This window comes from Bacillus rossius, chromosome 1 (genome assembly GCF_032445375.1).
Source record: "Bacillus rossius redtenbacheri isolate Brsri chromosome 1, Brsri_v3, whole genome shotgun sequence".
Taxonomy (NCBI): domain Eukaryota; kingdom Metazoa; phylum Arthropoda; class Insecta; order Phasmatodea; family Bacillidae; genus Bacillus; species Bacillus rossius.
The window spans coordinates 32,987,708-33,013,075 of record NC_086330.1 but is presented as its reverse complement, the minus strand read 5'-3'; the positions used below and the strand labels follow the sequence as shown (position 1 = coordinate 33,013,075).

The 25,368-nt window shown below is 37.4% G+C and overlaps 1 protein-coding gene across 1 annotated transcript; it reads left to right on the top strand.

Annotated features, from left to right (window-relative positions):
* Positions 1-22,686, top strand: LOC134534144 (sorting and assembly machinery component 50 homolog). Its single transcript, XM_063372263.1, has 9 exons — positions 1-109; positions 9,064-9,132; positions 10,515-10,733; positions 12,166-12,383; positions 13,217-13,322; positions 14,891-15,160; positions 16,015-16,173; positions 18,310-18,436; positions 21,735-22,686. Exons 1-9 carry the CDS (start codon positions 14-16, stop codon positions 21,920-21,922), a joined length of 1,452 nt encoding a protein of 483 aa, XP_063228333.1. The 5' UTR covers positions 1-13; the 3' UTR covers positions 21,923-22,686.
* The last annotated feature ends 2,682 nt before the right edge of the window (positions 22,687-25,368 follow it).

The window sequence follows — 25,368 nt, the reverse complement described above, 5'->3', positions numbered from 1 at the left end:
CCCTCTGTTTTCTATGTATTGTACAGCTAAACGTAAACAGACCGGGCTGAGAGTGTATTTCATAATTGGTAAAATGGGTGTGGTTTATGCTAAAGAACACTTTAACGAGGTAATATCATTCAAACATTTGAAATAAATTGAAAATATACTTCTTAAATGATATGGCCAGTTTTATGTAAGTTCATATTGTATATGTACAAGGATATTTGAAAAACAACCGTGTCCGTATGTTACTAACTAATAAAAGCCCTTGTACGCTAATCGCTTCCATAAATAGCGGTCATTGACACGACACAGGTAGTACGACTCAAGTCGACGTATATGAAGTTCTCAAATTCATCTTACAATAAAAAGGCGTGTGTGTACTGTTCTTTAAATTTTGAGCGTATGACTAGAAATATTGTTCATTGGTGGTTTCCTCCGTGTGTTTTTGCCCTCAATCCTATACATCCTTTCCATCAAAAATTAACCTATTGTATGGCTTCATTCCATGCCTCTCAAGTGTATAGTAGATGCCTTCAGAGACTCGGCTTGAATGCCTGCGTACAGGTTCGCCTTGCTGGTTATGTTGTGGGAATTATAAATAAATTTATTTTTACTGGGTGGCAGGCATTCTTTACCTTTCTACTGAACTGTACATAAATTACAGCATTCCGTGCTGATGAAAACTATTGCGTGAGTAGTGTAAGCCTATCCTTTTACTATTTTCTTTAAAATCAGTAGTAACTGAACTAGGATTAACCAGAGAATTAGCCATTTCGTTACCATTAGGAGCTTAGTTTCGCCAATCCTTCCTAGTTGACCTGTTTGTGTTACAGATTGGTCATATTTGGTAGTGGTTATGTCATCGTCATGGTATTGTTATGCATTGGAATACCTACCGACATGTTCTTTTCCTTCTAAAATGTTTTCTTGTGGGTTTTCTGGTATGTTATTCAAATTAAGATTCCATATTCGTGTGTTCTCAACATCATAGTTAAAACTGTGCTGTTTTACATTCACACACTGTGATGGGTAAAAGTTTGAGTATTTTCATTCAGCTGTTGCCCTGTTAAACATGATGTTTGCGCTAACTGAGTTGTAACTATTCTGGTGTTTGCCTGTTTATGCTGAATCCAGCCTGCATCTTCAGGTCTTTCACAGTTTTTCTAAATGGTGATGAATTGTTCAACTTTTGGTTATCATTTCTACTATCATTCTGTCATTGGAGCTGATTATTTTCATAATAGCATCTTCCTCAGTATGTGTAGTTCAGATTTGGCATTATTCATTGTGTGTACCTAGTTTCTTCAAGAAATACCTGAGGTTGTAGGCAAGTTACCTGGAGTTGTTACTGTAATTGGGTATGATGCAAGAAAGTGCTATGCATGACAATAACCTCTAAGTGCACACCATGAGGCTTTTAAGTGATGACCCTATAACTTAATCTTTGGAAAGGGTGTAATAAAGTTAAATGCTCAAACCATTCTTTAATATTTATTTAAGAGGTTTTATGATACTGTTGCTCGAAAGTGATTACTTAGATCATATTGAAGGGCTTGAAGTAAATGTTTACCAATGCCAAATTGCTTAAAATTTGTCATTCTGGGTGACTTAAAATTTTTAATACAAAACAAATTACAAATAGCTTTCTATTTGTTGTATTTGATTACGAATAGCTTTCGTTTAGTTATGTACTGTTAAAAAAATTGTTTCACTAGTTTTGAAATTACAATTTAGTGTAGAGTTAAACATACTAGACAACTACAACTTACAACCATTTTAATTTTGCAAGCCTAACAATTTTTAAACACACACTGCTACTCAAAACTGCATAATTAACTGCAATCATTTTTTTTTAATTGAAGGGATACCAGCATTTGCTATATTTATCAAAGAATGTCTTTGTGATGAAAGATATGGCCTGGGTCAAATATGATAAGATAGAGCTACCACCACAGCCACTTTCGTTATGTTTACTTTCACCCCAGTGGTTGCTTTGATGGATGTATTAAATGGCCACTTCCCGTTCTGTATCTTGCATGGAAGTTATTACTCTCAAGTAGATTTCTATGGCATAGCAACCGTGCAGTTACAGTGACGAATCTGGATTAACATTGTCGCTTTAATTTTGTAAGTTCAAATCAAACTGAGGGCATGATAGGTTTCGTCAGTCTCGCAGCTGAAAAGACAGCTTCATTTTGTTAGCTAATTAAAAGTGGTATCAGATCAGCTATGAGATCATACTCTGCTACCCTGAACAGTTGATGTTGTGCTCTTCTGTGCTGGGTTGATGGGGTGTGGCCCAGCGGCCTCCGAGAGCAGCTTCCTTGGGATCCAGTGGCGGGTCTTGAAGCTCGCTCGGGAGGGGACGCTTGTACTGTTGCTTTTCCCCCAGAATATTTCATTTTATCCCGTGTAAGATCCAGAGCACATTGGGACACAGTGTCTGTCTGCATAGTGCATAGGGAGAAGTTCAACGCGGCATTGTTCAGGCCTGCCCCTCTTGAGTGATCACACACAGTGAAACCCAGTATTCACAGTTTAGTGTAGGGGTGGTAGGTATGATGAATGCAGCATTGCTTTTAGATTTTAGTTTCAAATCAGATTCTGTTTTTATTACTGAATAGTAGTCACAGATTAATAACTGGATTGTGGTGTGGAGAATTTACACTTTTCAGTAATCAGGGTGTGATGCATCAGAGAGGATCATGTATGGGGTCACAGCTACTGTAAGTTCCTCTGACCGACTGGGCACTCTGAAATAAACGTCTGAAACACTTTAATCTCACTGCTTTTAATGCACACGCACATACATTGGCCACGGCACGCGGTCCTGTTCACGCACAGACCTGTGCTGTGCGGGTAAGTGCGACTCGCAACCTAGACCTGTTGTGTGCATTTTTCTGCACTATGCTGGACTATGCAGCTACATCTCACTGTGTGGCCGGCCTAAGCCCCCTTCTCCCCTCCTTGGATCCGTCACTGCTGGGGTATTCGAAACCCCGGGAATTTTGGTACTAGTCTTCAATGAACCGAGAATTCCCAGTACTTCCAATACTAGGAATTTTTTTTTAAATTAATGGTACAGAAGTTGGTGATTGAGGTAGCAATATTTAGTTTTGAATGATTAAACAAATGTTAGTGACCAATAGTAAAAAAGATAAATATTTGTTTTACATTTTTTTTTCTCAGCCTCACTTTAAATCTTTAACTTTGGGGGGGGGGGGGGGGGGGGAATATTTCTAACACATAATTGTTTTGACGTAGCTATGCAAAATCACAAAATTATTAACTTGAAATAACATTTATTAATTTCATAACAAACATAAAATAAAAAAAAATATTGTTATTCAAACAATATTGGCATAACAACCACAGGCACACTTACACACAGCAGTCTGAAAACTAACTGAGGACAGAGAAGCGCGGTGCCACTGGTTTGGCGCGGCAGACTCACTCCTCTCACCCCGTCCGCATAGATCGCTCTTGCCAGAGGAGAGTGTCAAATGAAAGTAACCGTAGCCCACAATAAAAACAAAATTTTATGCTGTAGATGTGGAATCCCAAAAGTACTGAAAGAACCAGGAATCTATTTTGAATTCCCGGTTTTTTACTATATCAAATGAATCGGGAATTCCCTGTATTTTCAGGACCAGGATTTCCCGGTTATGAACTCTTAATCATTGCTGGGACCGGACCGGACATTTGCGGCTCCGCAGTGTGCTAAATAGGGGATCACCATACTTTAAATGATTGGGGCCTGTCACAAAAATATAAAAATCTAGTGTGATATTGTTAATATCAACCAAAAAAAAAAGGTCTTCCTCCCTCCCCTTTTTCCCTCTGATTGTATGCCTTTTTTGTTTGCGATAGAACATAGGTGTACAAGCGGCTGAGCTGTCATCTAAATAGTTGATAAGACTGAATTACTAATTGCAAGTTCGGAAGTGTTGTTTTCTCATCTGATTTCAATTTATTGAGCAGTTCAAGCAGTGATCTCCTGTCAGTGTTGAGGGCAACCGCACGAGGCTTGGCAAGCCATTGCCAGACTACGGTTGCACTTAATTTTTAATTCTGTAAGAATTTTAAATGTCCGGAATATAATAGGTACGTACCCCCTGGCCAGGTGAGCAACCAGACAAGACTGCTGGTTAGGAATGCAGCTGACCACTATTGGCTGTTTCCACAGCTGTCACTGTCAGTCTCGTCCAATCAGGCCAAAGCAACCTTCGAGGTCAGCGAATAGGAGTACAGAGCCATGGATATTCATTTCACTGTGGCTAGATGTTGAGAATCATACAACAAACTGTATTCATTAGCAAATGAATACGTTGACAATTCGGAGAGATTGTTTGCAATTAATTTATTCGTCAACTGACTACAATATGCATACAATAACACGAGCGACTACTTGACTGTGTTTACATAGGCCGGCCATCTTGACACACTGGTCTATATTCATGACATCCTCCCTTTTCCAACGAGTCTATTCCAGTGCTATCTTGACAGTCTGACAATTACTAATTCTACTTCTAAATACACAGTACACTAGGCTGGTATTACTTTACATTACAGGTTCATTTTTGATGGAGGAATCACGTATCTTCCGCTGCGAGTCATCTTGGGGATATGTGTATCCATGCTTGTGTTCCTTTGGCTGAAACTGGTGTTCGTGGCAGGGTTCCTATGCTGGAGGTTTTCCTTGAACCCCAGGAAGTCTGGAGAAGTGCTCCTTGAGAGTGTCCTATCAGACGTGGGTGGTTGTGCTGCTTCGCCCGCTGGATGTGGTGTCACTTCCTCTTCGTCCTTACTATTTTCCCCTGGAATGTGCGGCATTCTCCGATGTACGTGGTTGCTGAGAGTCACGGAGGAGGGACCCGAGGGTTTGATGAACCACGAGTTTCTCCTATATCTACCAGTGGGTGTGTCGATGATGTACGAGCGTGCCTCTGGTACTGGTTGAACAATTTTTGCAGGAACCCAATTCCTGTGTGCTTCCCGGTAAAGGACTTCGTCTTCTGGTAAAAGAGTGGTTGGCTTTGATTTGTTTTTGTTGAACGTTTGTGTTTCCGCTTGTCGTAAAAATTTGAGGTTATTTGCAACACCTTTTACTAGTGCTGGTAGCAGCAACTTCTCACTGGTTGGAAGCAGCGTTTTTGTCCTGCGGCCCATGAGGCGTTGGGCTGGAGAGCCAAGCCTTCCTCGAGGGGTATTCCTGTGGTGCAAGAGGGCAAGCATTGTGTCTGTCTTGTCTATGCTGCATTTGCGCAATAAATTTTTTGCCTCTTGGACGTATCGCTCCGCTAACCCATTTGAGCGGGGAAAATGGGGGCTAGAGATGCGGTGTGAGAAGTTCCACTCTTTTTGGAATTTTCCAAATTCAAAGGAGGTGAACTGTGGGCCTCCATCTGTCCTAAGTTCGTCTGGAATCCCCTGTTGAGCAAACCATCGTTTCAGTTCTTTGATAACTGCATCACTTGTAGTTGATCGTATCTGTATAAAATCAAAGTAGCCTGAATAACTATCTGCTATGACGAGGAAGTTGTCACCCTTTATCTGAAATAGATCCGATGCCACGAACATCCACGGACGAGATGGGATGAGTTCTGCACTGAGGCATTCTTGAGGAGGGTCCCGTTGTGACCGGTTGCAGGTAGCACACTTTTGGACAAATTCTGTGATGTCCTGCGTCATTCCTGGCCAGAACACATGGTCCCGTGCGAGCTGTAAGGTACCTAGGATGCTCTTATGTGGACGATGTAAGTGTGACAGCACCAGTGGTTTCATGCTACTTGGAATGAGGGTGCGCATCCCTTTGAAAATTATGTCCTTGTACACTGCTAAATCTTCTCGATAAGTCCAATATTTACGCAGGCATTCTGGTAGGAGTTCCTGTTTGGACGGCCATCCCTTCAGTATAGTTGACCGTAAGGTGAATAGTTCGTCACAATTGTTAATGGCTTCTAGCAACTCCATAGTGCGCTCCTTTGACAATGGCAGTAAGACGTGGATTTCAAAAGAGGTTGGACTGTCTGTTTCTGGAATGTTGTGGCAGTCTCTGCTTAATGCATCGGCTATGTACAATTGCGCTCCCCTTTTGTACGTTACTGTGGGGTGATATGGCAATACCTCGAACAGGATCCTTTGCAGTCTGGCAGGCGCATCCAGGAGTGGTTTTTTGAAAATGGCCTCCAGAGGTTTATGGTCAGTCTCAATTAGTAGGTTTGTGTTTCCCCAAATATACTGGTGAAATTTTTTACAGGCTGTTAATATGGCCAGGGCTTCCTTTTCCATTTGGCTATAATTTAGCTGAGCCTTTGTCAGTGCCTTTGATGCATAGGCAATGGGCTGATCTTCTTGCATCAGAACTGATGCTACTGAGTGGCTGCTTGCATCTACTGATAAGGTAACTGGTTTGTGGTGATCATAATATGTTAATACTGGGGGATTCTTGAGGCAGATTTTTAGTGTCTCGAAGGCTTTATCCTGCTCTTGTCCCCAGTACCAAGCGACATTTTTCTCCAAGAGCTGTCGCAGGGGTGTCAATATTTCTGACACCTTTGGTATGAACTTGGACAAGTAGTTCACCATGCCAAGAAATCTCTGTAACTCTTGCACTGTTGTGGGTTTCTTTATTTGCTCGATTGCTTCCACTTTTTCGGGGTCTGGCGAGAGTCCTTGGCTGCTTATGATGTGACCCAGGAATTTGACTTGCTCTTTATTGAAACAGCATTTACTGGCATTTAGCTTCAGCCCCGCGTCTTTGAGTTTGGCTATCACGGTCGTTGTAAGGGATTCCAGTTTTTCCCTTGTGGGGGCATGAATCAGGATATCATCCATTGAGCATTCTGTACCTTCAATGTCTTGCAAGAGATGAGTCATTTCATTACTTGCTGAAATACCTCTGGAGCTGAGGCTAGGCCAAACGGCATGCGTTTGCAAGCATATCGGCCCCAGGGTGTTGCAAAGGTCAAGTATTTAGAGGTCCTTTCTGATACTTCTATTTGCCAGAATCCTTTTCTACAATCTAATAGTGTAAAGTATTTGGATTTATTTAAGCGAGTTGCAATTTCCTCCAGCGTCTGGAGTGGGAAATGCCGTCTTTTCAGGTTTTTGTTTATGTCAGAGGGATCAATGCATATTCTAACTTGACCTTCCTTGCGTACAACAACCATGGGCGAGACCGCCGGGGTAGGTTCAGTAATGGGTGTGATGATGTTGCTGTTTACCATACTGTCAAGCTCTTCTTTGACCTTGTCCCTTATAGGATAGGGTACTTTCCGAGGTGGGTGTACTTTGAGGTTAGGTTGGTCTACTAAGTCTATATCGTAAACAAAACCCTTCAAGCGCCCTATACCATCAAATAATTCATCACATGTGTCCACAATTTCCATGCGTTTAACAAACTGTAAGCTTTCACATGTTTTCCTTCCAAGTACACATTGGTGTCCTTTCTCGACAATCAGAAACTTGATCTCTGCTACTCTCTTTCTGCTAGTTACTACTGTTGAGTGTGCTTCACCCAGCACTGCCACTGCGTCTTTACTAAAGGACAAGAGGCACTTGGTTTTTGATGGGACAATTTCCAGCTTACATTTGTGAGCAATGGAATCAGTTATGACATTGCACTGTGCGCCAGTGTCTAGCTTGAAGTTTACCTTGTATTTATTTTGTAGGGTCAATGTTTCCATCCAGTCAAACTCTGCTTCGGACCTGGCCAAACATGACACTAGAAACACTTCCTCCGAGTCTTCTAATTGGCCAGTGTTCTGCTGTTGTTCTACTTGTGAATTCACACTTGTGAGTGTTGTAACTTGCCTGGACTTGCACATGTGTGCAAAGTGCCCTGGTTTCTCGCATTTTCTGCAAGACTTCCCAAACGCCGGACATGATCTCCTTTGATGGGAAGTGCCGCACCTGGAACACTCAAACGGTGGTGACCGATTCCTTTCTGTTCCTCTTGATGAAGGCCTTCCTTTTCTATGTCTGTCCATGCGGATGGCTTCAACTGCTGGTGCATTATCCGTCTTCATCGTTAGTAATTGCTGTTTTGTTAGTTCTGCAGCTCTGCAAATTTTTACTGCCTGGTCAAAGGTTAGCTTTTCTTCAGCTAGCAGTCGTTCACGTACAGAATCCCTGTAGATGCCCACCACTATTTTATCCCTCAAAAGGCTATTTGTCAATTTCTGGAAGTCAAATTTTTTCCCTTGATTTATGACAGAAGTCAGGAAATCGTCAAAGGGCTGGTTGTCCATTTGCACAATCTTGTTGAAGATATACCGTTCGTAGGTTATGTTCGATTTAGGAGAGAAATATGCATCAAATTTTGTTTTGATCTCTGTTAAATTTCTTTCTTCTGCCTGTGTGAGTGAGAAGGTATTATATATATTAGCTGCATCCGGGCCTATTATTGTCATGAAGGTGGCAACTTGTACTTCTGGACTTTTTTTCATGAGGTTAGTTGCGACAGAATACCATTCAAACTGTTGACTCCATAATTTCCACGCATTCGCCATACCTTGTTCTGTAATTACTAATGGTTTGGGTGGTTTTAAGCTTACCCCCGACTCCGTGGCCATGACGATTTCTTATTAACTGTTAACGTTAGTTGTATGTTCGTTTAACTCTTCATAACACAGTCCCGGGTTTCGGCACCATGTATTCATTAGCAAATGAATACGTTGACAATTCGGAGAGATTGTTTGCAATTAATTTATTCGTCAACTGACTACAATATGCATACAATAACACGAGCGACTACTTGACTGTGTTTACATAGGCCGGCCATCTTGACACACTGGTCTATATTCATGACACAAACCATCATAATCTAAACTATATGTGACTTACAGTTACAAAACTGCATATTGCTTTAAAGTAATTTTTTTTTAATAGGTCTTTGGTGATCAGTTATCACAAATTATTGTGATCACTTATGTCATATATTGTATCTTTTACCTTTTGAGTGAGTGTGTATAGCACTGTAGTCAACAGTTTTCTGATAGTATGTAAAGGGAATAAACATGAAGATTTTAAGGACAATAATGTATTTTTTTTTCAAAGGTTTTTTTTTTCTTGCAGGGTTTATCAAGCAACGATTCTTTCAGTGGAAGAAAACCTTTCCGAAATTATAATATGGAAGATATTCAGGTAATGTGCCCATGCTTAAATTTTTAAGCCCCACTTGACATCAAAACTGTTTTATTGATTTAATTACTGAAATTAATATTAATGAATCGATATTACAAATAAACATAATTAAAATAATACCTATTAAAGGATAACTGGTTTATCACATAAAGTTAATTTATGATTAGTAAAATGCTGTAACTTCAGTAGTTAATAGGGTTAATAATTCATGTGGTACATTTGCAAACATTCTTAGTTACTAATTTTTTTTTATTTGGTTGTACTAGTAAACTCTTTTATTATTTGTTTTGATTAGAACAGTCAAAATGTCTTAGTATCTAAATTATTTAAAAAAAACTAATAATTTAAACAATGACTTGATTTTTTCCAGGACTTTAGCACTTTTATAAAAAAAACTTATTAATTTAATTAGCAATGAAACCTTGGTTCAACAACAGGTTTTACAGTATTGGAAGTACTTTCAAGAGAGTATTTAGATAACCATACATAGGAAAGGGTATTAAATTAAGGGCAGTGGCTATCAGTATTGTTTATGTTGTTCCTTGTGTGATTTTTTTTTTATGAAACATTTTATCTTTAATATGCGCAGTAATGATTCTATTTTTCACTCTTAAGCTGGAGTCACAATGACACGACAGGCCTGACACAATCAGTAGCCAGTGAAATACAAGGTCACTGTAACGTCAGCACAACAAATTACGCACCCCAACGGTCAGCAAGAAGTAGATTCTATTTCTAATTTTGTCATGCCGTGCCACACAACAGAAAGCAACAGAACTAAACTTCAAAAACATTTACCTACTTGGTAAATCTTAATGTTGAAAAATAAAATTTTGTTTTGCTTTTGGGTACACTTAACATTTGTAGTGTGACTTCAACTATTTTATTACATTAATTTTTAGTTTATAGCATAGCTAACAGCAGAATTATTTTGTCTCTTATCTACACATCTGTAGCTTGCTTCATTGTATCTCAAATGAACTTATTCTCACTTTGTGCAAGTTACTCCTAAATGTTACATTGTTATGCACTTCAGGTATCAACAGGAAATGAAAGATTCCTATAGGGCCTACACTGTTTTTGGGGCATTATCTACTGCATTTTATGGATGAATTTGGATTGGCACATTTTACAGATAGATAAGTAGTTGTATTAATGTTGTCGTGGTATTGTGACCCTGCGTTGTTAACTCAGTTGTGCTGGGATGATGTACGATTCCTAATCAGATTTGTTCTGATGTATTGGTCGTGGCATTGTGACTCCGGCTTAACTATGTAGCTATGATTTATTTGTAGCATTCTAGGCAAAGACTGCCAGCTATTAGTATTTCCACTTTCTACTCCACTTCTTATGAAAGATTTCTTCTATGATTGTCCCACCAGGCCCGTGTGGACAAAGTCAGCATCGATGGCCTGGGAAGGACGAAGGACGACATAATCGTTCAGTCCGTGCAAGATCTGATGAAGGCCAGGAACCTTCAGGAGGTCATCTTGAAAGCTCACAGGACACGTGAGAAGCTCAGCAGTCTCGGATGCTTCAAGAACATCGGCATTTTCATAGACACCAGCTCCGGCGAAGGCAGCTCACCCCACGGTTATGAGGTGCGTTCCTGTTGCATATGAATCCAATAGTATTGTGAGGAGCCAACTAAGTGAAACAGTAATATTTTGGTAGACTAGTAATTTACTAAAACTTAAACATTAGAGCCTGCAAAATAATCTTTGTGAGCTTTAGTCACGCATTGAAACTATGGATGGGCCAATCAAATCCCATAAAATCCTAATTATTCAAAGGATTCAATATTCGAGGAAAAAGATTTGAGAAAAATATTATAGGAAATAAAGTAAATAAAAAATTGAAAACTGATAACTTTTGAAGTTTACTAGGTCAGTTTTTTTCCCTTCATTCCTTTCCAGTTACCGGTTTCCCAGATAGTGTACTTTTAACCTGTAACTATATAAATAAAATTACAAAATGTATTGACTCTGGAAATTTATTTTGTAAATGAAACATTTAAAGGTGTGAATGTTTCAACTTCATAGTTAATATTTTTCATTTCTTGTACATTATTTAAATTTTTAACTTATGAGATTAAGATTCGGGTTTGAGGGTTTTTTTTTAGGTACTCTTTGATACTTAAATTTGAGATTTGAAATCGAGAATATTGGGATTGGACCCTTCACTACTTAAACCGTAATTTATTTTCTTTTAGTAACACAAATTATTTAGTTATTGTATTGTTAGGGTTTTACATTGCATGGTCAAGTCATGACAAGTGGTGATAGTCACGAAGACTGGCGCGCCCTTTTACACCCATGATACTACACCAAGTGAATATCTGTTGAAAATATTTGTGGCAGAATAACAAATGCAATATTGGAGGAATCGAGTTAAAATTTTATAAATAGCCCTTGCATAAAAGTAATAGCAAAAAAAAAAGAAAGAAAAAATAAACATGGCATTTGAGGTCGAGCCTTAAAGCCAGCCCCACACGATACCTATTTCCTTGGCAGTTTTCATACCTATTTTCTGTTAGCTTAAAATAACAATTATTCTTTTCATAAACAACTTAAAAGGAAAAAAAAAATTGTTGTTTAAACAATATTGGTGCAACAACCACAGGCACACAGGTGAAGATAACATTTCAGCACCCTTTCAGAGGGTCTGGCTCTGGGTATAAAAGTATTCAGACCCGAAGTCGTAGCCAAAACTGTAATAGAACGTGTTATATTTTTCTGTTATACCCATGAGTTGAGTGATTACATCATTTGCCTCCCAACACGGCAATATGGGCTTGATTCCCAGTGGGGACTAAATCTAATTTTATGCAATTAAAAAACGTGGCGAACGACTGGTTGTGAGCTGATGGTTATATATTTTTTTGGGTAATCCCATTTCTCCCACCCTTTCGTTCTATCAATGCTCCATTATCATACCCACCTCCCTCAACTCCTCTAATTATATTACAATATCGATGAGATGTTAGACCGTAATTCACCCTGTTCATTCACAGTCCCGCGTGCCTCATTGCAGGTGACGTTTTCCGTGCAAGAGATGCGGCGGATCGTCGGCGGGGTGAACATAATCACGTCGGTGGGGAGCAACGAGTGTCCGGTGCAGTTCAGCCTCAAGTTCCCGAACATGCTGGGCCGAGGCGAGACGGCGGCGGTCGACTACACGTACGGGCTGGAGAAGACCGGAAACTTCAGCGTGTCCTTCCAGAAGCCCTTCTTCGGAGCCCTGTCGCCCACGTAAGTGCAGCTGTTCTATTGTCGCGGGAGTGAGCACGGCAGGAAGGAAGGGGAGCTGTCGTTCAGCTGACACGTGCGGGAGCATGACTGCGAACATATTCCTGGCCAGTGGTTCCCTGATTTGAATTTTGCATTTGTAACGTCATCATTGGCACTGTGTTCATTTGCATTTACAAAGTAAACTTTTTATTGGTGGTTTTATTTATAATAGTTAGTTAGTTACCTTTGTTTTTCATGTAAATAACTTTACACTTGATATATTGTATGATCTTTGTGATTTTTTTTTTAATTCACTGTTGTTAAGAGTAAGAGGAGGGAGGATCTGTCACTTTGATCACTAATTTGACTACCCGTCTGGGCTTTGCTACCAGATATCAACATCTGTCCTCATTTTTAAAAAAAAAGTTTAACTTTTCAAGCAATTGTAGGATCATTTTTGTTTAATAGTTTGTTTATAGGATTTTTTTTTTTTCATGTGCTGTAGTTACTATAGTTTTTAGGTAATTTATTTAATTCTTAAACATTAAGTTATATTCTTTGAAACCGTAACTTTATAAAAAATACACTTAAAGTTTAACTTCTTTTAATAACTAATATATTAGTAGTTACCTACAATTTCAGATAACTTTCAAACCTAAAAAGCACCCTTCATTTACTACTGAAAAAAAATGTATAGCCTATATATAAATACTGGTAAGAATATTACATACACCCCATATTTTGGTTTATTAAGGATTTTTACTACATGCATGTTGATGTCCAAGTTGTGATGTACAATTACAGTGCCTATGCATATTACAATACTTTGTGCGGGATGGGTGTTAAATTTCCAGGTTCACTGCATCTTTATTTCGAAACAACGAACAATGGCAGCCATCTGGATATGGCCTGCTAGGTTACGGTAGCCTACTCGACTTCTCGTTTTTCTCTGCTGCTCACGTGAGTTGTTTCTTGAGTCTTATTTCTATTATGTAAAAGTATTTAACATCCTTTACATTCTGTGCACAACACAAACATGTGCTCATTGAAGAAAATTATGAAATACAAATTGTAATACATAATTTTACCAGAAAAAAATTTTTTTGTGTATGTGAACATTAAAGTAAAATAATAATTCTTCACTAGTTTTATGGCAAAATAGTTTTATCTTAAATTTTATTGTACATGAAAAGATATTTCCATTTAGTTTTGTTTTTTCTTGGTCTTTAATTACACATCACATTTCCTCAGTTTCCTTTATATCACTCCAGGAAAATGCTGATATGGTTCTTTCCCAATATTATTATTGCATGTTACCATCTCTAATAACATTGCTTGTAACGAGATGTATAGCCCAATAAAAATATTTAAGACATATTAACCTGATTTTTGTAAATTTGTGCAATGGAAAAACTATAGTGTAAACACATACCTTTCATTAAGCTTTTGGCTTGCTTAGTGCTGGTTCTGTAAACTGCATAGATTTTAACTAGCAACTTTTACCTTGGTTACGATACAATAGTAGTGTATATATATAAGCCAGCATAATATCTTCAGAGCTCTGAGGTAGATTAACACAGCATAAAAATTTTCCATTCATGTCTATTGTGGGCCTATTCAACTATGTATAATTAATTATGAAGGACAGGTTAGTAAGAAAATAAGTCGTATTGTGTGCGGGTTAAGGCACAGGAAAAATTTTGGCCGCTAAAAGCAAGGTTCTTTTATTGTGACATGTTTGCTGTATGTTAAAGCCAATGGGGAAAACCGTTTATTGTGTTAAATTACGACTCCAAGGAAAATTTTGGTACCCTATGATCATGATGTATCTGTTAGGTGTGGTGTCAGTGTTTGTTTTTATGCATGGGCAATTTAAACAATTGCTGTAGTCTCTATCTTTGATGAGCCAATGTGAGCAAACATAAAAATCACCATTTTAGGCTCGAAAGACACCGTTGTGAGACAGAGTTTAAGCCCTAAATAGTTTTTTTTTTTTTTTTTTTAGTTTTAGGGCCCAATTTTACAGAGTTAACATGCAGCACTGATGTTTTCACACTTTGTTGCAACCAAGACATACCATAAAACTTTTAAGTGGCACTGTTTTGAACACTCATTTAAACATTAATGCAAAGTTACAAAATGTAGAGGGAAGCAGATTAGTTAAACTAATGTGAAAAATGTAGAGGGAAGCAAATTGGTTATTATTGTTGATAATGTGATCTAAAATTATGTACCTCGTATTATTTGAATATCAGGGTGACTATAGACAGTAGATTTTTTCTTTATCAGTATTTCTACAGGAATTGTATATACTTGGCAACAGAAAACATGCAGATGATGCCTGAGACTCACAGGTTCATGTGCACACAGGAGCAATAAACAAATTACAAATGTCACTGGGGAAGAACACCACTGCTGTCTAGCTACGAAAAATTTTAGTGTTGCCAACTTAATAGCATTGATCGTAAGAAACAGTAGTAAAATCAACCTTACCGGAACCTGCAACGCAATTGTGCTTTGTCGGACAGGTAAGGCACAACCTGCAGTGGGAGGGGGCGTTCCGCAACCTGTCGTGCCTCAGTCGGAACGTGGCGTTCGCGGTCCGCGAGCAGAGTGGTCCGAGCCTCAAGTCCTCCGTCAGACACATCCTCACGGTGGACCACAGGAATGCCCCCGTGTTCCCTACCAGAGGGAGCGCCTTCCAGCTGAACTCGGAGTACGCGGGCCTGGGGGGGAACATCGGTTTCTTCAGAAACGAAGCGTTCTTCGAGATGAACACGCAGTTATTGGAAGATGTGGTGAGATGATGGAGTAAGATTACATGAAGTAATTTTTTTTAAACTACTTATTACTAATTAGTTTTGGTTTCAGTTAAAATGTTACTGATATATAGAGTGTTTGTTTTATCCTGGCGGGCTTTTATTTAACTTAATCATAAAATTTATGTTTTTTGGTGCAATTACTTTTCCTTTTTTTTTTATATATGCAAAATTATAATTCAAAATTCATAAAGGTTTTTGATATCATCATTATCTAGTACAACACAAATCTATTTAATAGTGATTTAATAGTGAGTTATTATTTTGAATCTATTTTGCAGGACTATTATAAAGATGATTTCAAGTTTTTTCTTTGTTGTTTGTTTGTTGGTTTTTTTACAGTAAATGTAACTATAATTATTTTATTCCTGATGTGATTTACTTCTTAAAGTTTTTGATTTTTTGTGTGGCAATAATAATGCATTCCCCCCCCCCCCCCCCCCCCCCCCCGACACCAATTTAAATATTTTCGCTGATTAAAATTTACTAGGAAAGTAAGGTAAGGAGAGACCAAATTTCAAGTTATTATCTTGCTTGATGATCACAACAGTTCCATTTCAATCAGCAATATGTATGTATATAGAAAATAATAGTTTATAGTTCATAAATTCCTCAGTTATGTTTTATTTATTTTTAGTTTTAGTTATTGACAACAAGTATTTAACATGTTGATGGTTTTTATCTTCAAGAGGTTAGTGTTGGCACCTTACTCAATTATGTTCCTTTCCCCAGGTAGCACTGACCTTAGCCACTGAACATTGTCATGACAATTACAGTGCTCTTGTGTTTGAGGGTTTTTAGAGTTAACTCTCAAACGCTCTTGTGTTGATAAGGTGGTACAGACTTGCATCCAGGCTGGCTACCTGAACAGATTCAGCGACAAAACTGTCAGCATTTGCGACAAATTCTTCCTCGGGGGACCGTCTTCGGTGCGCGGCTTCAGGCTCCGAGGAGTCGGTCCTCACGTGGACAAGAATGCTGTCGGAGCCGATGTAAGTCACTGGAAATATTAATTTACGTGTTCATATTTTGTCATCAGGGTGTCCACTTTTCTGGAAAGTCTGGAAAAGTGAAAGTGGTCAGCAACATCAGGGAATATACTTTAAATTCTGGAGAAGTCATGGAATTTCCCAGGGATAGTAATTCAAGGGGAAAATGTCATACTCCAGTCTGCTATCACCCAGACTCTGAAACCATTTATTTTCAGATGGGAGTTTTAGTTGGTGCAGTCATACAGACTAAAAAATGGTGTATGTAAGGTCTGTTTAAAATAAATAAAGTAGAGAGAGAACTTGGTCAAATATGGGGCTGGCGGATTTTGAATTTTCATTATTTAAAAAAAATTATTCAGGAAATTTTGATTAGGGAAATATTAAAATGTTATTACAGATTTTTGTGGACATCCTGTTTATCTTGTAGATCATTTACTAATTTGTAGTATTAATAAACTGTGAAACAAACACCCACACATCACCCTATTCCTGTGAATGATGTCAATTTCCTGATAATAGCAAGTGAATGAAAAAGTATTTAAAAAAATTGTAATGAATTATTGCTGGTAGCATCAATCACAGTTTAGTATCCTTTCATTTTTTTTTTTTTTTTTTTCCCCCAAAGTTTTTGTCAATGAATAGTAACTTGAGGGTGAACTTTTAGCTGTTGTATTCAGTTGTGTGTACCTTGTGCAAATGTTCAATGTTGTAAATTCATTGTTAAAATAGTGAAAAAGGGGTTTTGTTGACCAGTTGAGTTCGTCTTTCAGTTAAGCAATACATACGATTAAGTGTAGGTGACTTCTGCTGCTATTTTGAGGGGATGGGTGGCTGTTTCGCTGGCTTGGGAGGCTTCTGGGAGGAAAGGAGGAAGACAGTAGCAAGCATTAGCGACGCGGCGCGCAAATGGGTGGTGGTGAAAGTATGAAATGGCAAATGCGAGGTTCTGATTGTTAATTTTTTGTTTTATAATACTAGGCAAGATATTGGGCTTTTGTAGGCTATATTTTCATTATTTATTTCTGAAGATTACAAAATAGTAAAATTATTTTTAAAAAGTCAGGAAAAATTGAAAATTTTTTTTGTTGTAGACAGTCAAGAAAAAGTTTTACAGATTTGTGTAGCTGTAGACACCTTGCCAGTGACATTGTTAATTAGTAATTAGGTGTGTATGGTGTATTATTTTTGGACAGACTGTGTACTGAGGTACATAGGTATACAATATTCAAGATTTAGTGTGAAGAGATTAGTGAAATATTAGTGAATAAATGGACATACATATGTAGACTAAAACAATTGGGCTCCAATACAATAAATCCCTTATGTAGTGAACCTATTTTAATTTTTTAACAAAAACCTCATATTGAACTGTTAGTTAAGTCTTGACTGTATCCAACCAAGTCATTTTCACAATCTTATTTCTTCTCTTTCACATGTAACTCCCTTATCACAAAGGGCGGAAAATATCAAATCATATTATGTATTGTTTTTAAAATAGCCAAAATTTATTAGTATTTGAACATTTATGTTTATGACTAAACATGCAATATTTAAAGTATTTAATAGAAAACAATAATAATTAAAAATGTATAGATATTTAACTATTTATATATTTACAAAAAATTATAGAATAAATAGAATTTTGCAAAACTAGGCCACAAATACTGAAAATTAATGATAAAATAATGGGAAGATTACCAAGAAAAATACGATTTTTTAAAATTTTTATTACTCATTTCTTTAAGAAAAATATTTTTCTCGTCATATTATTTGTTGATTGACTTGGTAACCAATTCAATAGCAGTTTAGTGATTGTCATGTCTCTAATGTTGATAGAATACTTCTACAAATTATTTTATTACAGAATTCAGTTGATATAATTATGCACTGCAAATTTTGTAACAGTCACACTCCAAATTTCATGTGCTATATTCAAGAATAGTGGAAAATCTGATACCTTAAAAACCCTTATTTTGTTTCACTCCTTTATAAAAATTTCTTTATTACAGACACCCGAAAATTCAATCCTTTTTTAGTTTTGTATGAAGAGGTTTTATTGCATGTAATTTATTGAATGAATTTTCTCTCTCTCTGCAATGTAAGTAAAGGATGTTAAGATAGGTATGTGTGCTACAGGCTTACTGGGCTGTCGGGTTGCACTTGTTCATGCCGCTGCCTTTCCGACCTTGGGCCTTCGGTCTCGGCGAACGTTGCCGGACCCATCTCTTCCTCACGGCAGGCAACATTGGCCAGTTTAATTTCAGTAAGTCAGATTTTATTTAGATACATTTGTGTGAGAGAGTTATTGGTGAGCTAAGTTGATGCTCAAGATCTCTGGCTTTCACAGGTGTTGCCACTGTATCTTGTATCTTATATCTGTTGTTCTGTTCACCACCATTTATGTCAACACCATGCCATGAAATTGCTTCAACCCAAAATCAAAGCCCACTCAGATATTTTTTTAACAAGGCGATGTCTTGTCTTTGCTTGTATAGGCATGTTCGCTACAGGCAGGAAAAACTGAGAAACCAATAAATATTAAGGAATTTCAAATGTCAAGAAAAACCAGGATATACGTATCAGGGATCATTTTGCATTTACCAAGAAAATATTTGAAATGTTAATGTAAATGAATTTTGGAAAATAGTAAAGCACCAAATGCAGAAAATATAATAATAATTATTTTGTTTTTAAGTTTTTGTTTAAAACAGGTTTGCATAAAAATAATTAATATCAATTTTTGTTCCATACAAATTTTAAAGATAAAAATCAGCAGCGCTGGTTAGTGTGTGAATAATATTTTATAAATAATATAAAATACTATATTCAATTACCATTAAAAAAATTACAGTCTTTATATTTATTAAAACTTATTGTCATAGTCTATATCATTTCACTTGTCAGTTGACAACTAAATCATTTAGGTGCTCATGTTACATTTAATAAACATGTGTTTTTAATATGTTATAATATTGATTCGTCAAAGCACAGAAAATTTTGTAGTAGTGCTAGTCAGCTTCTCTAACTTTGATTTGCCACAAAGTATTACATTTTAACACCATTCAGCCATTCCTTCTAATCTGGACATTGACTTCTATCGACAACTGCAAACGTGCCAACACTTGACCTTGAAAACATCCTTTCCTTCACCTATTCCAATAGATGGTATATTAGAACAGATTGTCTCTAAATTGTAATGCTTTTATAATTGGAATCAAACTCTTAGCGAGAAATTAAAGATGTTGGGATTAGCTATATCGCAGAATAACATGGATTGAGTGCAGTGATAAATTTAACTGACCAATAGAAAGGTATGTAATTACTAGAAAAAGAAAATGCACTCTTTTAAAAGATTATCTTCACCTATTAAGTTTTTCTGTTAGGATAAGCCGCCACCACATACTTTAAATCTCAGGCGCCGTGGTCTCGGATCGTGACTGTAGGACTCACAACAAAGACGTTCCCATCTCTGGAAACCCAGTCTAGCCCAGTGGCGTAGCCAGGATTTGTGTATGGGGGGTGTTAGAGGCATGCCCCCCCTCCTTCCCGTATTAAAGCGTGGGGTCCGGGGGTTTGGATTTTAAGGTGTAAAATAGTGCTATTTTAGCAGTTTTCAGTACTTAAATTTAAATATTGTAATGGTAAAAATTTTATTAATTTTAATATGAAATTGGTTTGAGTGATGAATAATAAATTAATTAAAGATTTGGTGCTGGGGGGGGGGGGGGGGGGGGGGTTTGAACTTCTAACCCCCCCCCCCCCCCCTCCCCTGGCTATGCCCCTGGTCTAGCCTGCTCTCTTACACTTCACCTTGATGAAGTGTTTGCCATCTGCCATAGCTCCAAAAGATCGGAGAGTGGTTAAGGAGAGGTGTTGCACGCATGCATAAATGCGGAGTGGTGGTCGAGCCAAGTACCCGTTGCGACTCGCTCACCAAATACTTCCCAATTTTTGCACTAATTTTTGTAATATCATTACAAAGTAACAGTGTAACAACTCTGAATTAATTTCATTAAATAGTTCACTATTTTCTACTAAAGATTACTTGTCTTCCATTCAATTTGTTTACTGCTAGTGTTTGCTGGCCAGAATCAAACACTTAAGAAATACTGTGTCATTTACTCATCTTAAACTATTTTCAAAAAATGTTCTTATTGGCAGAAGCGCAATTTCTTACCCTGCATAATATTCAACTTTAGTGCACACATTTTATATTTTACGTTTATAACTGTCAAAATTTTAAGGGAATTTTTTTCTCCTTCCCCCCATTACACGTGTTTTTTCAAATTGCCATCCAGATGTATAACCTGAAAAACTACCCAAATTTCACACAATAGCTGATATGCTGACGATTAATTCCAGACAGCTCCAAAATGTTTGTGTGAAAACTTGTCACATCATTCCCATAGATGGCAGGTGGTATGCCCAATATCAACAATATCTTTTTTAATACGTACGGTACCAACATTACGACAATGAAATAACTTTATTTTCTCTTGGGAATTTTTTTTTAATAGTTATAGAGATTTAAGGGGGGAAATAAACCTCCGATATCTTGTTTTATTGCACAATCGTCACACATTTTGTGATAAAATCAAGATTGAATATTAGGGGTGTAATTTTTATGTGAGAAAAGCATTTTTGTTGGGGTTAAGTTTTTTATAAAAACAAAACATGTTACAAGGAAAGTATGTTTAGTTAAAATGCAGATTATAAAAAATCCAAACAATCAAGAACAAATTTTTTCAATAGTGCAATGTCCCCATAACTATCATCATAGTACACACTACCACGAAAGAGTGCGGGCTATCCAATATAGTTTATTCGGCATGAGACAGAGGGCATGCATTGCATGCAATCGGTGCACTATCAATATCAAAATTTGAGTACGAGTGTGCTCTCGATACAGACATCAATGTAACCAACTATGAATAATGCCAACTGGCGCTGGCTACATTTTTATACTCACTCCACAGTGGCAATGATCGTTTTTCTGTTAATAAATAAGTAAGCAGTAATATCCTAATGAATAATGGATTTCAACTTTAAAGTTCATCTTTTTATGTGGGAGATGAAGTTTATGGGCTAAATGGAAAAAATATAAATATTATGGTTCAGATACACATCAAACAAGTTTTTAATTACTGTATTTTCCCATTAAAACTACCATACTGCCTGACAGCAACTTTAAAACCAATTCCTGTTGCACCTTGCTTTGTCCTGTGTTCTTAGTAAGGTCATTTTTATCATATACACAAAGCGCTTGAAATGTAACAGCAGAAACCAAAAACGTCATGCAATTTCTTTTTTTTTTTTTTTTTTCTCCAAATTTTACGCCGTAAAATAACCGTGCGACAATTATGCGATAAAATATGGTACTTTTGATTTTTTTTAAATACAATTTAATAATTTGTCTGTAAAATATTTTTGTAGTCGCACCTGTTGCCGCGAGGTTATTTTTCAACCGTAGCCTGTGCTGACGGCACAGAGCTGTCCGGTGTTAAACTCCAGTGTGTTCGATGGTGGTGATTAGCGGATCGGTGAGGGAGGATGCTTTGCAGCGGACGACCTGTCGCACAACGCCAACGAGGTGACGAAGGACGCGCGGATGTCGTGCGGGGTCGGCCTGGCGGTGAGAGTGCTGTCGGCCGTGCGCTTGGAGCTGAACTACTGCGTGCCCCTGTCGGCCCGGGAGGGGGACGCCTTGAGCCCCGGGGTGCAGTTCGGCATCGGCATCAACATGCTCTAGCCGGCCGCAGCTGGGGACGCTAGTGCCCGCCCGCAGGCATAGACACACACGCCTCGAGTGGGTTCCGAGAACCCGTTGTTTTTTTTTTTACCACGGTTAGTGTCATGTTGGTAGACTGTACAGAGTACGTTTGTTAAATTGACTGCACCGTAAAGAAAGTTGTCTCGTCCTATTATGTTCCAAATTACTTTGAACGTTGAGTACTGTTGTAAATATGAAATTTTCCAAAATATAATTTGGTAATTTTTTTACCTTATAAGATTAATACACATAGTTTGTTTTCGAAAATGTTATGTGTAACTTTTGATGCCCTTTGTTTATGTTTTTAATTTTTGTTAATGTGTAGTAAATTTCCTTTGTACTTTTCAAGGCAAGAGGAAAATAATGTACTGAACTCCAATGAAGTGTAAATATAAAAGCTGCTCATTACTACCTACCAGTATGTTCATATTAAGAGAGAGATTAATTTGTTTTCGATGAAAGAATTTTAATAATATATTTCTAAGTTATTCTGTAGGGAACAAGTATGTATGTGTGAATTCATATAATATATATACAAGAGCAAGTGAAGTATGCAGGGGTGCAAAAACCCATACATTAAAACCCTGGTTAATACTTTTTTTAAAGAGCTGTATTTCATAACAAATTTTTTTTTAACTTTAATTTATCTTAGTTATTACATACTACATTCAAGATAACTTCAAAAACATTGTTTTGACATAGGAAATTATAATAAAAATATTATATATATTTACTTACAATTATTAAGTTTTTTCTTTTATTCTTTTCTCTGTTAACAATAGTCTAAATATTCTCTCATTCTCCAAAGCAAACTCATATTGTGGGCAGACGCACCATTTTGATCTCCCACAAAGGTGTTGGGAGACAAGCCTGTAGTTCTGTTGGCACTACAGTGGCACATCTCTGGGTTGGAGCCCAGACACTGAAGTGCGTAAGGGATCGACGCTGTTTTCTCTGTGCAAAGCTTTGACTAAGCGAATGAATCGAAGCTATTTTTAATGTACGATTTGACTTCGCCAGAAAATTGGCTTTTTTTTATATGAAGCTTTGGTTGTGATGCAAAGCTTCAAGTCTGATGTGAAGCTAGGCGTTTGTTGCGAAGCTTTAAAAAACGGAAGCCTAAGATTCACTCTTGAAAATATTTAGTTTTTTACTAGTGTACATAAAATAATGAAATGTGGCACTCAGGTTTTGCTTTTATGAATGCTCAATATTAATATTACACATGGTTAGTTTATAATTTTATATAATTTAAACTGTTTTATGTGTAGGTGTTTGGTTTAACCACTTAACCTGTTCAAACATTACAATAAAATGTTTATTTTTTTACTACAATCCAGTATTTTTATATATATATATATACACATACATATATATATATACATACATACATACATACATATATATATATATATATATATATATATATATATATATACATATAACCTTTTTGTTGCGACCCCATTTATTGCAACCACCTCTCTATTACAACCCGATTTCGAGGAACCGTGAAAAAATTGCCGAAAATCCGAAGAAAATCGGACAGAAAATAAGTTTTTTGTGGTGAGTAGCGTGTTACTGCGTTTCTCTTGCCGAGTACTGTACTGCCGTAGGCAGCGCATATCTAAAAATAGATACCACTTCCTGTTGACCGCTGTCAGCGCTTGACAACCCCCATTCCACGTCCCTTTGCCGGCAGGGTGCAGATAAAGGTTTTTGTGGCAACGTGTTTACGTTTAGCTTTTTGCTATATAGTGTCTAGTGTGGTGCGCAGTTAAGGCAAAACTACCTGCTGGATTTCTCTTGATTTTGATTATTATCAGCTGACAATGTTTGCTTAGTTTTTAAAGTCCGATTTGGTATATTTTCTGGCTTGAATTTGTGAACTATTGTTGATGTCTTATGCAGGTATTTTTTCCTTCCAATTTTGTGTATTATGACTTAATAAATAAAATATCATTAAATATTAATTACTATTAATATCTGCTTCGTTTTAACGAGAGTAAAAATATATTAAAACTGTCAGCAAATTGATAAAAGCTTTATGTGTCTGCAAAAGAGGGCACAACACTGGCCCGTCAGTTGTTTTCATTCAAAACGTGGCTAAAGAACTTGCATGGATCAGGCTGAAAACATCCAGCAATACGTGTAGGTTATAAGGAATCTTTTATGAATTGAGATTTTTTCGAGTAGATATACACAGCGACCGACTGGATGCACGCCTGCCTCGACTCGTTTTAACTGCCGCAGCGATGTTTATTTTGACAGCTCAAGCAATTATCTTTGCCCGTGGGTTGACAGAAAAAGGTTACTTCACCCAGCATAAAAAAAAAAAAAGCTACGCCACTTATTCCCCACACAGGAAACACACTGGCTGCCTTCTGTCTCCCTCGCATTTATCTTTCTTCTAACATTCCACGTCTCGCCTCTCGCGCGAGCAATAACGAAGCGACCACGCATTGGGCCGTTTTATGCTTTGTTTGGTGACAGCAGCTTGATTTTATTCGGTATATTCCTTTTCATAGGACCCTTGCTATTAAAATACATTTATATTTAAGTTTGAAAGCTTGTAAATTCCTTGCCAGAGATGACTGAACTCTAACTTGGTGTGAAAAGTGACATATTTTGACATACCTACTATTTTTTTTGGGCGTGTTTGTAGGGGAGGGAGGGTTCCGAAAATATTTACAACGATCTTACCCCTCCCTCATAATAGCCAATTTTTACGGGAGAAGGGAGGGTGAAATGAGCATTTTCTCACTGAAGGTTTTTCAAAGGAGAGCGTAGTTGGAGTGTTATAAGGGAGGACACTAGATGGTTTGTTTGTCTGGGAGGGATGAGCTAGCCTTGAAGAATGTTATCAAGGGGAGGGAGGGGTGAGCTTATGTGTCATGAAGCCGCTGCCGCCAGCCAGCCGGGCGAGCTTCGTGTGCGCCCACTCGCGTTGCAGAACCTACAGCTGCCATATTTTTAAAGGAAATGTCCCATAATTTTTTTGTTATTCTTACATGAACATTATTGGAAGTATTAAAGCCGACACAAAAATACGCTGTGTGTTAAAATTAACAGATATTAATGATCTTTCATTTCTTTTCTTCTTTTTTTTTTAATTTCTTTCTGATTTTCACATTTTGGTCAAAATGTCCAATTTTTTGACGGTTCCGAGAATGTATTTGTAAAATCACTGCTTCGTTAAATCCGGGGTTCGTGACATCGGGGTTATAGTGTATTTAACTACGGCAAGCAGAAAACGTACATGTAAACTAACCAGTAAAAATAAACTGTCATTTGAAATATTTTCTTTAGAGGTGGTCTGTAGGGCGACGGACTTGTCATGAAGGTTGAAGTGGGTTTAAAGCAAAGCCGTCTAGCATTACAGCATCCTGCCATTGTACGGCTGGTTTCTTAGCGAGTAGCGTTTTGGG